We start from the raw sequence: 13,459 nt of genomic DNA, 5'->3' as shown, positions 1-13,459 counted from the left end.
AGAATCAACACAAGACATTTCAAATTCTTGTCCTTTCCTTTGCGTGATGAAATCACTAATGTTGTTGGTGACTGTTGACGAGCAACAATTTGTGAGTAACTAAGAACCTTGCTTGGATTTGGCAATAATTAATAGTTACTCTTCACACAAAGTGAAGGAAAACATTTTGAAACGAAACGATGATAGATACCATCGTGGAGTGAAAAGCTAGACTTCGGACTAATGGAGTTGTTTGTTTACATAAAACCCAAGCTAGCATTACAAGAGGGAGCAAAGTAGTGGCCTACAATGTAGATCGTGCAAGCGTTGAGAGAGCCTTAGATGACAATGAAGATTGTGCAAGAAAGAACCGACAACTGTCCTATCCATCCTTGTTGCTAATGCTGCAAGGAGCTCGCCAGAAAATTTTCAATGACTAAAGATGCATTTGACATTATGTTTTACATCAGTTATCCATTAACATCGTTAACTTGGCAACTGGCACAGAGGAGGAACTAGCTCAATTCACATTTTAAAATTGAATGACTAACTAACCATTTTAAAAACTGATAGATCAATTTATTGAAATGAAAATTGAAAAACCAATTTTATTGTTAACTCTCTATTTTAATGAAACTAAGTATATAATGTAATATCTTATACAATGAAATATCAAACTCTATCAAATGTTATCATATCCTGTTGAATTTGATAAATAGTACTTCTCCTATAACTTTTACTCAATATGTGGTTGAGTTTGTAAACAATTCAAGCATGCTGTCAAAGATAAAAAAGATATTTGATCTTTGAGCAAAAACAACAAAATATATTTGAACCAGCTAAACAAATATAACAACTAAACCAGAAAATAACAGTAAATAAATCACTCCGAATATACGTCTAAGTTACACTGTCTTCAAGTCAAAAAAGAGCTACAATTAATACATGCCATGCAACGGACAGCATATAGTAATAGATCATTGAACTACCAAGCACCAAAACTGGAGTAAATATTTAAGAATTTGTAATTGCCGATAAGAAAGTTACAATGAGTTCAAGTAAAATAGAACTAGAGTAAATAAAAATTTCAGGGGAACCACCACCATCGGCACATACCATAATATCCATCCCTCGAGAAGCATATAAGAAACGGGTGTATTTTACCTCTTTCTCTTCTTATTTCCTTTGCCTTCGCCCTTGTTGAATCCCTTAACATCATAAGTCGTGTCAGCGGTGTTCTGCTTCTTCATTCCCTTCCTGCCTCCAAAACCGAATTTGGAATTCCTAAATTCCCTTTTCTTTTGTGTCTTTCCTTTTCCAAAGGCTTGCTTCCCCTTCCCTCCTGACCGATCACCCGGAGACACTCCTGGCCTTTTGCCCTTTGACCTCTCAAATGACTTCCCATCCTCAAAGTCAAAACCCGAATCCGCATCATTGCTATTGTCAGCAAACCCACTCTGTTGCCTTTGTTTCCTCCATTTCTTAACAGATTCAATGTCCTGCTTTTTCTGCTTGGCCCGTTCTTTCATCTTCTGGGCTTGAATCTCTTTCGCCAACCTCTTGGCCTCCCTAGCCTTTCTTCTCTCTTCGGCCTCTTCCATCTTCCGCTTCTCTGCCAGTACACGTCCTTTCACCTTTTGCATGTGGTTATCAGTCTTCACCATTTCAGCGTAATAATCTGGAGGCCTCAGAAAAGGGAGACCCATTGACTGGAGTTTCTGATATGCCTGCTTTGTTCCCTCAAATGCCTGGTTGTAAAATGCAAGCTCACGTGTTAAGTCATCATTGACATCTACTTCTTGCTCTTGATCAATATCAATGGAGAGTGTGTGAATCCATCCCACGTTCTCTGGCCAACTGATATCTCCAAGTTTATCCAACAGAGCATCTCTATTATAAACTGCAGTTTTCGACGGTTCAGTTAATTTCACATCTTCGTCAGATTCTGATTCTGATGCAGACATTTCCTCGTTAAGATCTTCAGCTACACCACCAATGGTGGTATCATCATTTACCAAATGCTCCTTCATTCAACCTATAGAAAAAATTGGGGAAAACTTCATTTTAGAGCAAAATATTGCAGTCTAGCATTTATAACTATCAATTTCGTTCTTGCACTTTGGCTAAACAGAACTTCATTGAAAATAGGAGACTGTGCAAGGTATAAACACCCAGCACCCAGAAAGAGGGAAGCATGTATTGCATCAAAAGCAGAACATAACTTGAGATACACATGCCACGCAAACCAGTTAAATGCTAACAGACATAACTTAGGGAAACACGGAGGACAAGAATCCTACATATTCTGCTTAACAAATTAATGATTTAGGACAACTATAACTATAATAACACATACAATATCAGAGCGGCATAGGGTAATTCAAACTACTCTTCTTTTCATATCACCAAAAACATAAAATAAGAAACAAAACAATACTATGCTTCAAAAAAAATAAACTAAAGTACTTGAAATTTTCAAATTACTGGAACATAGAACCTAAAAACTGTATACCCTTTTGCCTTAAAACAACAATCACATTCATGGGGATACTGTAAGTCACCAAAAAGGACATAAAAAACCGAATCATAATACAACTTCGTTCTAAATGGGAAGTAAAATCAGAAACTCAGTGCATTGTGCAAGTGACAAGCAATAACATTTTTCTTCCTTATTGGTTTTTACATTATAAGAAGCTCAAACTTTGCCCATTATGGGTAAGGAGGCACCAAAACAGAGTATCCAACAGTACATTAAATAACATAACGACCTCGGAGCAACACGAAGGCACAAAAGAAGCTACAAATATCGGTCCACCCTGATAACAATAATAATAAAATTACATAATGAAAAAACAAAACCGGAGAAACCAAATCACAGCTTCATCTCCTTCAATTTCAGTTTAAATTAAAAAGATTTGGCAGCCTCCTAAGTTCTAACAAATATGAATTTTAAACTCAACAGTAGATATTCAGAATCCTAATTAACAATTAACAATATATAAACAAATATTAACAAATGAACAAATATATAATATATCTACCTGAACTGCGAACTCCAAACCGCGAAAGGAGAGAGAGAGAGAAAGAGAGAGAGAGGAGGAGGAGGAGGAGGGGAGGGATTAAGGTTTAGGGTGAAGATGAGCAGCAGCAGAAAGCTTGAGGAGGCAGTAGGTTTCGAGCTTAGGGTTTAAGAGAACGGAAGAAAAGGGTTTGGAAACAAAAGGCTTGTGACGGGCTGACGGCTGTAGTATCACAATTTTTGATAGTCTTCCATACATAATTGTTGTTCGAACTGAATGGGTGATCAAACACTTTTTTTTTTTTTATTTAAGATAGGAGATTCGAACTCACAACTTTTTAATTGAGTATAAAGAGACTATGTCATTTAAAGTATTACTCATTGGCTTATTAATTTATTGATTTACTTATTCAATTCATAAATTATTAGATGAATCAATAAAATGGATTTTACATATATAAAAATAATAAAATATTCAATTAATAAGTATTAAATTTAAATTAATAACAAATACATAACAATAATCAATATCTTAAAAATACCTAATAAAAAAATTTCAATTAGTATTAAATTTACATTAAAACAATTAGATAAAAATAACAATTGAATATTATACATATATTAAAACAGCATCAATCAACTATCAAACTTACGCTAAAATACCAATAATCAAGTATTAAAACAGCAACAATGAACGATAATAATCAAATGGGTTAATCACCGAAAACGTTTTGAAATTATTCAAACGCTTGTAAAAATACACTCGAATTTTATTATCAACAAAAATAAAAAATGTCTTTAAATAATTTAAAAATGGGATTAACTACAAAAAATGCCCTAAATTATTTAAACGTCAATAAAAATACACTCAAATTTTACTATCAACAAAAATAAAAAATGTCTTTAAATAATTTAAAAATAGGATTAACCACAAAATGTCCTAAATTATTTAAACGCCCATCAAATAATTTAAAAACACAGTAATAATACTGAACAGTAAATATATATTTTTAAAAAATATTTTAGAAATTGAATTTTGATATAATTTTTTGCAAATATGATTATAAAAATAAGATATTATTATACATAAAAATTGACGATTTTTCGTCAGGTATATATATTTTATAATTATTTTTGTTAACAACCAATAATACTTTTAAAAAATCACAGAACTATATATACTTAACAAAAAATTATCAAATTTTAAGAATAATAATATCTTATTTTTCTAATCATGTTTGTAAAAAATTACATCAAAATTTATCTCTAATGTATTTTTTGAGAAATACATATTTAATATTAGTTTTTTTACAAGATTATCTAACATTAAATATGTATTTCTGAAAAAATACATTAGAGATTGATTTTTGATACAATTTTTTGCAATTATGATTAAAAAAATAAAATATTATTATCCTTAAAATTTGGTAATTTTTCGTGGAGTATATATTTTTTTTGTAACTAATAATACTTTTAAAAAATCATAAACAATATATACTTAGAAAAAAATTACCAAAATTTAAAAATAATAATATCTCATTTTTTTAATTATGCTTGTAATAAATCACATCAAAATTCAATCTCTAAGACATGTTTTGAAAATATATATTTACTGTTGGGTATTATTGTTGTGTTTTTAAATTATTTAAATGCATTTTTATCGATATTAATATTCAGATGCCTTTTTGTCAGCATTTGAATAATTTGGGGGCGTGTTTGGTAGTTAACCCTTTAAAAACGCGACAAAAATGTCCAACAGTAAATATATATTTTTAAAAAATGCTTTAGAGATTGAATTTTGATGTAATTTTTTGCAAGTATGATTAAAAAAATGAGATATTATTATTTTTAAAATTTGGTAAGTTTTTTTCTAAGTATATTTTTTATGATTTTTTAAAAAGATTATTAGTTGTTAACAAAAGATTACAAAAATAAATATACTTAAAGCAATCCCCATTTTCTTGGAGACAACTTTGCCATTAACTTCAGTTTCTTTGGAGAAACGTGAGGTGCTCCAGAAAGCCTGGCAGAGAAGTGGCCAACAGGTTGGCTTGAAGATGTGGTAAGGGTTGGCTGAGATGAGGGAAGTAGAGTTCTGGTGGTTGGCTGTGATGAGGATGAAGGAGGTGCTGAACTTGTTGGGCTAGCAAGCTTCTTGGACTGTGGATCATGTTGGGTTGAACAGTTGGGCATAGTGGTTTTCTTGGGCCTGCCTCTAGGCCTTTTTGGCTGTGCTGTATTGTTGGATTGGACTGAAGATGATGGCTGTGTTGCTGAAGCAGCTTTCCTCTTGACAGCTAGTTTAGAAATGGGTTGGGAAGAGGCAGTCTTCCTTCCTCCCTTAGCAGCTGGAGGCTGTGATTTAGTGCTTCTCTTCTGCTGTTTGCCTTTGTTGCTAACCTTCTTTGAATGCTGGGCCACATAAACAATTACAATTTACCACAACAATATTATGCTTAAGATAGACCAATACCTAGCAGGAAGAAAAATTAAAAATCATACCAAACTCTCAATAGGTTTAAGGTATCTGCTTTTGTTGTGTCCAACTGATCCACATATAGAGCACTTTTCTTCCTCCCTTCCTTGACAAGTGAGCCTGGTTGCTCTGTGCTGGTCTCCTCTTTTTCACTGGCTTGTGACTAGGCCTTCTATAAGGGGGTGGCATAACATCAAGATGTGTTGTTCTCTCCCAAAAATATGGTCTATTCAACGGGTGTATGACTGACTCGTGGCACCTCAAGTATGCTTCTTTCTTATAACAACCATCCACAAAAAGTTCCATGTCAATCCCCTTAAATTTGATGCAACTAATAGCATGGGTACAAAGTATGCCACTCATCTGCCACCTTCTACAAGAACATTCATAAGTTCCTAAGTCAACAACAAACTTGTCTAATCCGTTAACAACCTCATATTTCTGAGCTGCAGACCAGTATGGCCGCAACTCCCCAGCTGATCTAGACATCCTCTCCAACCTGATTCTAATCCTAGGTAAGATTGTCCCTGAATAATTCTGCGCAAGTTTCCTATTTTTTGCCCACCTAATCATTAGTTTAACCCTGATCTCCTCTAACATTGTCACTATAGGCTTCTCTCTTGCATCAACTATGGCAGATTAAAGCTCTCAGACATGTTGTTAACCAGTGTATCTACTTTAGAGTTAAAGGTGAACCTAGATCTAGACCAATACCTAGGAGGGATAGCATTTAGGTACCTAAAAGCTTCCTGATTCACAGCTTTAAGTTCGGTCATGTATCTCTCCCAATCCTTCCAGTGAGTCACATTAGCATACTTTCACATTAGTTGCTTCAAGTGTAACCCTAGAAACATTTTTCTGAAGTTGCTGTAGAAGTGTCTTACACAGAATCGATTGTCCACTCCTAGTATAACATCCTCATATGCTGGCAACAAACCCTGCACTCATGAAATGAACGAGTATATAGTTAGGAAGACTTGAGTTGCAATAATTCACAATGTAAATGAAGTAAAGTATCCTTACTTTCTGTTGGTCATACATGAAGGTGGATCTTCCCATCTTCTCAAACCCAATATTAGATGCAAGATGATTTAAAAACCAAGTCCACGAGTCCTTGGTCTCGGCCTCAACAATCGTATATACAATGGACAACATTTCATTATTTAGATCCCAACCAATTGCAGTGAGCTCCTGTGGTGTCTTCAAAAAGCAGCCATCTAGACCAATGAAGGACCTGCAATGTTGGAAGCTTTCTTACATGCTTCCAAGCACACGTAGATCCTTTGGAAGATGCAGTAATTGGTCATGAATGAGGCTGGTGCTTCATTATCAAAATCTGGGGACCTTTGCACTTGTAGGTGAATAGAGGAGCCTGGATTTGCCCTCAAGAGCTCCTGTCCATAGTCATAAATCCTCTTATACTGCTCTCGGAAGGTTCCCTGAATTTCATCCAGTGCAATCTGATTGGTTTTACTTGCCATTGACTTAGTGACAGTCAAGTTCCACTTTTTTTGAGCCTTTGAAACCAACTCCCTTATCTTCACCTTGGGATTTGCTCCAACCTTCTTCTTAAATGCCTTGCCGAGCCATTTCGAGTGTAAAATCTCCAACCCTGTGTGCTTGTGTACATGTGTAAGTCAAATTCATACTGCGAAGCTGCCAAGTATCCTCATCTCCAATTTTTGCAGCATACAACCAAAAAGGACAATCTCCTGAACAAACAGCTCTAATCCTCTTCAGATCACACTTCCTAAACCTGATTGCCCTTGTGGTTTGCACAGCATAAGCAGTCACAGTGTCCTTGAACTCCTTCTGAGATGGATACACTGTGCCAACTCCCAATTATATTGATTCATATCTTTTTGTGCCTTGTGAACTGGATACCTCACTCCCTGATGCTCTGAATCGGACCCCTCAGCCCCATCCTCGTGGTCCAAATCTAACTCATCACTGTTTCCTCTCTCGTCATTTTCAAAGTTCTCATTTGCTACACCCTTCTTTTTCACAGCCCTACTTTTTTTATTCATGACATTCACATATTGAAACCCACTTACATCAGGATCAAGCTCATCATCACTGTCGGTAAAGTGAAAATCATCTTCATTGTCATCCTCTTCTCCAGATGGTTTATACTCTGAATTGAAATTGTCACTATCACCAGAATTACCACACTCAACTTCTTGATTAACTTCGTTGTTCTTCTGCTCTGCCCTAGAATCAGCAGCACCTGGTTCAGATTAGTTTCGCTCCTCCTCTACTCCACTATACACAACCAGCTCTTGTCCCTTACTTATGTCAACAGTCTCGTGTTTTTCCCCAACATCAATATAGCCAGCAACAGGAAACACGTCTTCCTCCTCAACCTTGTGGACAACATACAACTCTACATAGTCTCTCAACTCTGCTATTTTACACTTAGCAATCGAATCCGCATCACCTTTAAACAATTTCAAATTTTCCTCTATGTCTTCATGTGCAGGTCCTTGAATCACAATGATGGTATATTCTCCTCCACGTAACCAAACTGCTTTAGCTCTGCATAGGCTTCAAATACAGACCACCAATCACCATCAATATCTTCTATCGCTGTTGTTTCTCCTCCCACATACTATAATGGACCATTCTGATAAGTAAACCATCCTTCATGGTAGACTTTCACTTTAAAATAACCCATTCTCCTCTCCAACACCCTGAGTAAATTACTATCAGATCACATTACCATATTGCAATAATAGAAAAAAAAGGCGAATCACACAGACCTCCCTATTTCACAGTGATGCTAATCCTTAGTCTCAAAACATGGTCTCTTTTCAACCATCAACAGACTACCAAAACTTAAATCTTCTAACCCGAAACTAACCACTACGAGGAGAGCTACTATAGTCAAAGGAAGGAGGAAAATCATGCCTACACAAATCCTGCGAGTACTTCCTGACCGACTGTTCGCGCCCCTTCCTTCTAGTTGCTCGAACTCGCCTGCTCTCTTCAGTCCAACATTAGGTTTCGTCCTTTCCGATTCTGGATTAGGGCATGCTGCAATCGGTTTGGTTTACGAAGCGTTGTGATTGATGTTGTGGTTAACGTTGAGGGTTTACATTGAATTGAAGACATCAAGTGTTTGGCGCGCAACACTAAAGCTGAAAAGGGTAACTTTGTCATTTATAAAAAAATTTATTAGAAAGGACGATTTTAAATTGAAAATGCAACATTAAGGACGATTTTAAATAAAAAATTAGATCAGAGACGATTTCGATTATAACCCTCAACGATAGAGACCAAAACAATACTTACCCCTATATTTAAAAAGCATGAATATATATTTTAATATAAATAATTATGATAAATAATTTTTAATTATATATATAATCGACATAGTTTACGAATCAATAAATTAAAATGGTGATTGCTACGGTACGATGATAAATTAATACGTACCGATACGTTTAAGATATAGACAAATAATAATAAGCCATGTAGAATTTATTTTTCACGTCAGCATTTAATTTTTCTTTTTTAAATATATAGTATATCACCACTTTTACTAAAACACCCTTTTAATTAAATAAAAATAAAAAATATTTATTTATTTAATTTTATAAAAAGACTTAAATATCCTTTTTTTATTTAATTAAATAAAAATATCCTTTTAAATTAATCAAATTTTAGAATTCAATTAGTCCTAATTTTATAATTTCAAATAATTGAAATAACAAAATAAAAACATATTAAAAAAACAAGAAATCAAAATTGTTCTTCATCATAAACCTTCTAATTCATGTCTATGAAGATGTCAGTCTTCTTCATCTTCTTCTCTCCTCTTCCTATCCTCTCTCTCTCTGTACTCCTCGATCTCTCTCATCAGTCTCTGCGTCGCACGCAAACGGCTAAACGCGAACCTATCCCTCCCATCACCCTTGAACTCATCCTTCCTCTCTCCGTTATCCATCTCACTCGCTCACCTCCGTCCATCGCCCGCCGCCGTCGCCGAAACGAGCTTCGAAGCCACCGTCGTTATCGTGCAGCTCTGTTCCACCATCGTGCAGCTACTGTTTCAGCTTTGAAAGCACCGTCGCGTAGTTCGGTTCCATCGTCTCCGGGCTTGCCTCCTTTTTCCGTCGAGCAGCTCTGTTCCATCGTCGCCGGCACTATCTCTGTTCCACCTGTCATCCCTTCGGTCGTGCCCTTGTCCCCCTCTTGCTCAGGATCTGCTCTGCTCTGTTCTAGGGCTTCTAGCTTCTAGGTAATTTTTTTTATAACGATTATTGAATAATTGTTGTTAGTTAATTTGTGAACTTGTTATGGGTTGAATAATTATTGATTAATCTGTGAATCTTACTGTTTTTACTGTGAATTACTCTATTGTCAATGATTCTAATAATTCATTGAAGAAGGCTGTGTTTGATGAGGATGAGGAAGATAAATACAAGGAAAGGAATCCGGGAAATAGTTTGAAGAGAAAAGAGAGTGGCGGTGGAGGAAGAGGTTTGTGATCCCCGTTTCATACTTGAACCAACCTTCAATCCAAGACTTGTTGAGCCAAGCTGAGGAAGAGTTTGGATATGATCATCCTATGGGAGGTCTAACAATTTCATGCAGTGAAGATGTCTTCCAACAAATCACCTCTCACTTGAATTGACGATGAATCGCATGCTGCAGGAGACTGACATAGATTAGTACACACATTTTGTACAATAGGTTACTTGTAAAGATTACACATTTTTTAAAGTAAATGAAAGAAGAATGACCATTACTATGACAAGTTCAAAGTGTTTCCTCTGTTTTTTGGTTTAATGACAAAGAAAGAATTCAACTACTCTAGTATTTCATTTTTTTTTCTTTTTTAAATATTTTGTCTTACCTCTTCAAAGGGAACCATATGCAGTATCTAGTAGTAACAATTCTGCCTGGTGTAAGATAAACCATACTTCATTGTTCATTTGTTCTCATAGGTTGCACTAATTCTCAAGTCTAAAAAATTATAAGATTTTAATATAGAAAAAAGGGATAGAATTATAGAAAACTTTAATTCATGGCACCAATGATACACAAGAAGCTGATTCCACCACCTGCCAATGCAATTTTACACTAACAAAGGGTAAATTTCAACTGATAACATCTCCTTTATAGCTAAAGAAATTTCTAACATGGGATGTATGGCTTATTTATTTATATATGTCTGTTCTCTTATTTCTTTATTGATGTTTTAGCAATGCCTTAACATTTTCAAAAAGCAAAGATCAGTCTTACATTTAACTGATTTAAGTTCTATTTTCATCCAAGGCCAACTACAATTTTACTCAAGATATGTTTAAATTTTCTGAATCATCTCTTATTTATGCAGCAAATCAAAATTGGATTCAAGTTTGGATAATTAAATGTTTCCTTCACCTTTTTTTTTTCCTGCATTCTGAAATTATGAGCAGTCTATGTGTTCAAAAATGAATGCAAATGGAGATGTTAAAGGTTAAGATATGAATTTGTAGTTCTATAACACAGCCCTCTGCAAAACCAGAATCACTGTGAAAATTGAAGTTCGTGACACTCAATCATGGAATGTCTCTAGCTTGTGTTACTATTTATAATGACATGGAATGTCTCTTCTTTTCACTTCTAATATAAGAAAACTGTGAGTTCATAACAGAGTTACAATTGTAGTTTCAACCGCCATTCAAAATTCTAATTTAAATGAAACGAATCATCAACTTCAGTGAATTTCTTCAAAACAATGTTGAACTTAATTTTGAATTGCTGCATAAAGATATAAAAGATGATTCAGATTCAATAAAGCCAATAAAAAATAAATTAGTCAACAAATGAGATGCAATAACTTTCTTTCATTCATGTGCTATTTTTACACTTTCAAAGGAATGATACAAGGAAGAGACCAAAATGGACAATCTTCAAAATGAAAAGAAAGAGCCTTCTGTACAAAATTTGTCTCAACTAATCTATGTCAGTCTCTATGATGTACAAAAACTCAAAGTATTTATTTTCCTATAACTTTAAGCAATCAATTTCTGGGAAGCAGCCAGTTCAACTGTTAAGATGAAAGATGATTTGCCAGCATCCCTTAGATACCGCACGTCTCCATTCATCAGCTTCAGCAACTTTCTGCTGATGAGCAGACTAATACCCTCCTCGGATTCTTGTCCCTCTCGTCCGAACATTTGGTTCAGTAATGTTTCCGGAACACCAACACCATCATGTGTTATGCCGCAAAGATATAGAATGGCAAAGACTACCAAGAAATGGCTACAGTCATGTCATCCTCTGCCAACTACCAATTTAGAACTGAGAAGATCACAATATGGAACAGGTTTTTTGACCCTTTCTCTTCTTTTTCTTCTGCTTTGGAGGCTGGAGAACTACTTTGATGGCCGCATCAAAAACAGCCTTCACATTCTGTATTCAAAGGCAGATATCATTAGGGCGGTGATATTATCTAACCTTTGGAACTTTTATAGATGCAGAGAACATATATGTACCTGCTGTGTTTTTGAACTACATTCGATGTAAACTGGAGCACCGATAAGTTTTCTCAGTTCCTCACCCTTCAACAAAGAGAGAAAATCAAATCACTAATGTATAAAGTAAGCAGATGGTCTCTCTTATGAACACCAACTGAAGGCTAAAAGACAATGAAATAAGACACAAAGCGATAGCAATGGATATTGGTAATGGAAGCAATGAAAGCTAGGAAGTACCTGCACTGTGGTGATAGGCGTTGCACCAGGATGATCTAGAAAAAACTGCTTCTCATCCCGAAGATGTACACAAGTCGCATATTGGTTGTCAAGAAATGCCCAAGCAAGTTAATAATGACATCTTTACAATGAAAGCATTAAATACATATAATTAAGTTAGCACTATATATGAGAGAAGACAAATTCCAAAAGAAACTATATGAAAAATTGAGACCAGAGACAAAATTTTCAGAATAGAAATTCTACTTTTGTTATTGACTATCAGAAATGGAAATTCTAACGAGTCAATAAGAAAAGAACTTATGGAAACACCAGCTCCACCATGGCAAATTACTCATGTTAGGTAGTAGCAATCTTCTGTCACTTTAAACTTCCTAATACTCTTCATAAATCAAGGTTTTTTCAAGATTTATCAACAGCCATTTAGTTTTTAAAACAATCATTACATTAGCCTTTTAGTTAAACAAGGAGGTAAAGGGAAAAATTAAGAAAGCATTCCATGAAATGGTTTGGTATATCTGAATCAATTCTTGATTAAAGTCATGAATTAGGTAACCTTCGAGGATGAACTTCCTTCTCTAAACCACTACTGAATAACAAGCAATCAAAGGGAAAAAAATAACAGCAATGACATTGGAATCCAGAATCTATTCCCCAACTTTCTAATAATGAAAGAAACACAGTATGAGTAAAAGACAGCAATTAGTATGATAATAAGATGAAACTTCACAGGATCACGGAACTACTATCATGCTGAAGGTTATCAGGTAGATAACAAAGGCATCAAACATCAAGAAGGTAAAGAACGAACAAGAATCTAACCAAGTTTTGTTCCAACAAGAATAATTGGAACACCAGGAGCATAATGCCTCAACTCAAGAATCCACTGGAAAAGGAGGAAAAGAAAAAATTAGTCCAGAGTAGAGAGAAAAAAGAAAAATAATAATAATAATAAGTATATACCAATCTTACTTTCTTGGCAACATTTTCATAGCTAGCCCTGCTTATGAGAGAGAATGCTAGCAGGAATACATCAGCTGCCTGAAAATTTTGGATCATATTTGCCGTCCCATTTCACACTGGTACTTGAGTCCAAAATCCCAGAAAAAAGGAAAAACCCCACTTGCACTAGAACTCCCACATCAAGAGGGAATGATCAAAATGCAAAGAAATATCCCTCGGCAAGTCCGTTTTTGGATATGATATCGTTCCGTCTCTGTTCAAATTAACAAGTTAATAAGATCAATTAAAACTGAAAATCAAAATAACAAGAACAATTAA

The 13,459-nt window shown here is 35.0% G+C and overlaps 1 protein-coding gene and 1 long non-coding RNA gene across 3 annotated transcripts; both read right to left on the bottom strand.

Annotated features, from left to right (window-relative positions):
* Positions 1–836: 836 nt before the first annotated feature.
* Positions 837–3,281, bottom strand: LOC112710950 (probable rRNA-processing protein EBP2 homolog). 2 transcript variants are annotated; one of them, XM_025763441.3, is made up of 2 exons: positions 3,021–3,281; positions 837–2,014 (listed from the first exon to the last, which is right to left on the bottom strand). In XM_025763441.3, exon 2 carries the CDS (start codon positions 2,007–2,009, stop codon positions 1,140–1,142), a length of 870 nt encoding a protein of 289 aa, XP_025619226.1. In that variant the 5' UTR covers positions 2,010–2,014; positions 3,021–3,281; the 3' UTR covers positions 837–1,139. The 2 variants fall into 2 exon arrangements, with proteins under 2 accessions (XP_025619226.1, XP_072059046.1); XM_072202945.1 differs by having other exon boundaries at positions 837–2,483; positions 2,531–3,224.
* Positions 3,282–11,288: 8,007 nt separating this feature from the next.
* On the bottom strand, positions 11,289–12,253 carry LOC112710951 (uncharacterized). The gene is made up of 3 exons (XR_003157112.2): positions 12,179–12,253; positions 11,960–12,025; positions 11,289–11,876 (listed from the first exon to the last, which is right to left on the bottom strand). It is a non-coding gene; the product is annotated as an uncharacterized lncRNA (long non-coding RNA).
* Positions 12,254–13,459: the final 1,206 nt, after the last annotated feature.

The sequence above is a fragment of the Arachis hypogaea genome, chromosome 9, assembly GCF_003086295.3.
Source record: "Arachis hypogaea cultivar Tifrunner chromosome 9, arahy.Tifrunner.gnm2.J5K5, whole genome shotgun sequence".
Taxonomy (NCBI): domain Eukaryota; kingdom Viridiplantae; phylum Streptophyta; class Magnoliopsida; order Fabales; family Fabaceae; genus Arachis; species Arachis hypogaea.
This window is presented reverse-complemented; position numbering and strand designations above follow the sequence as displayed.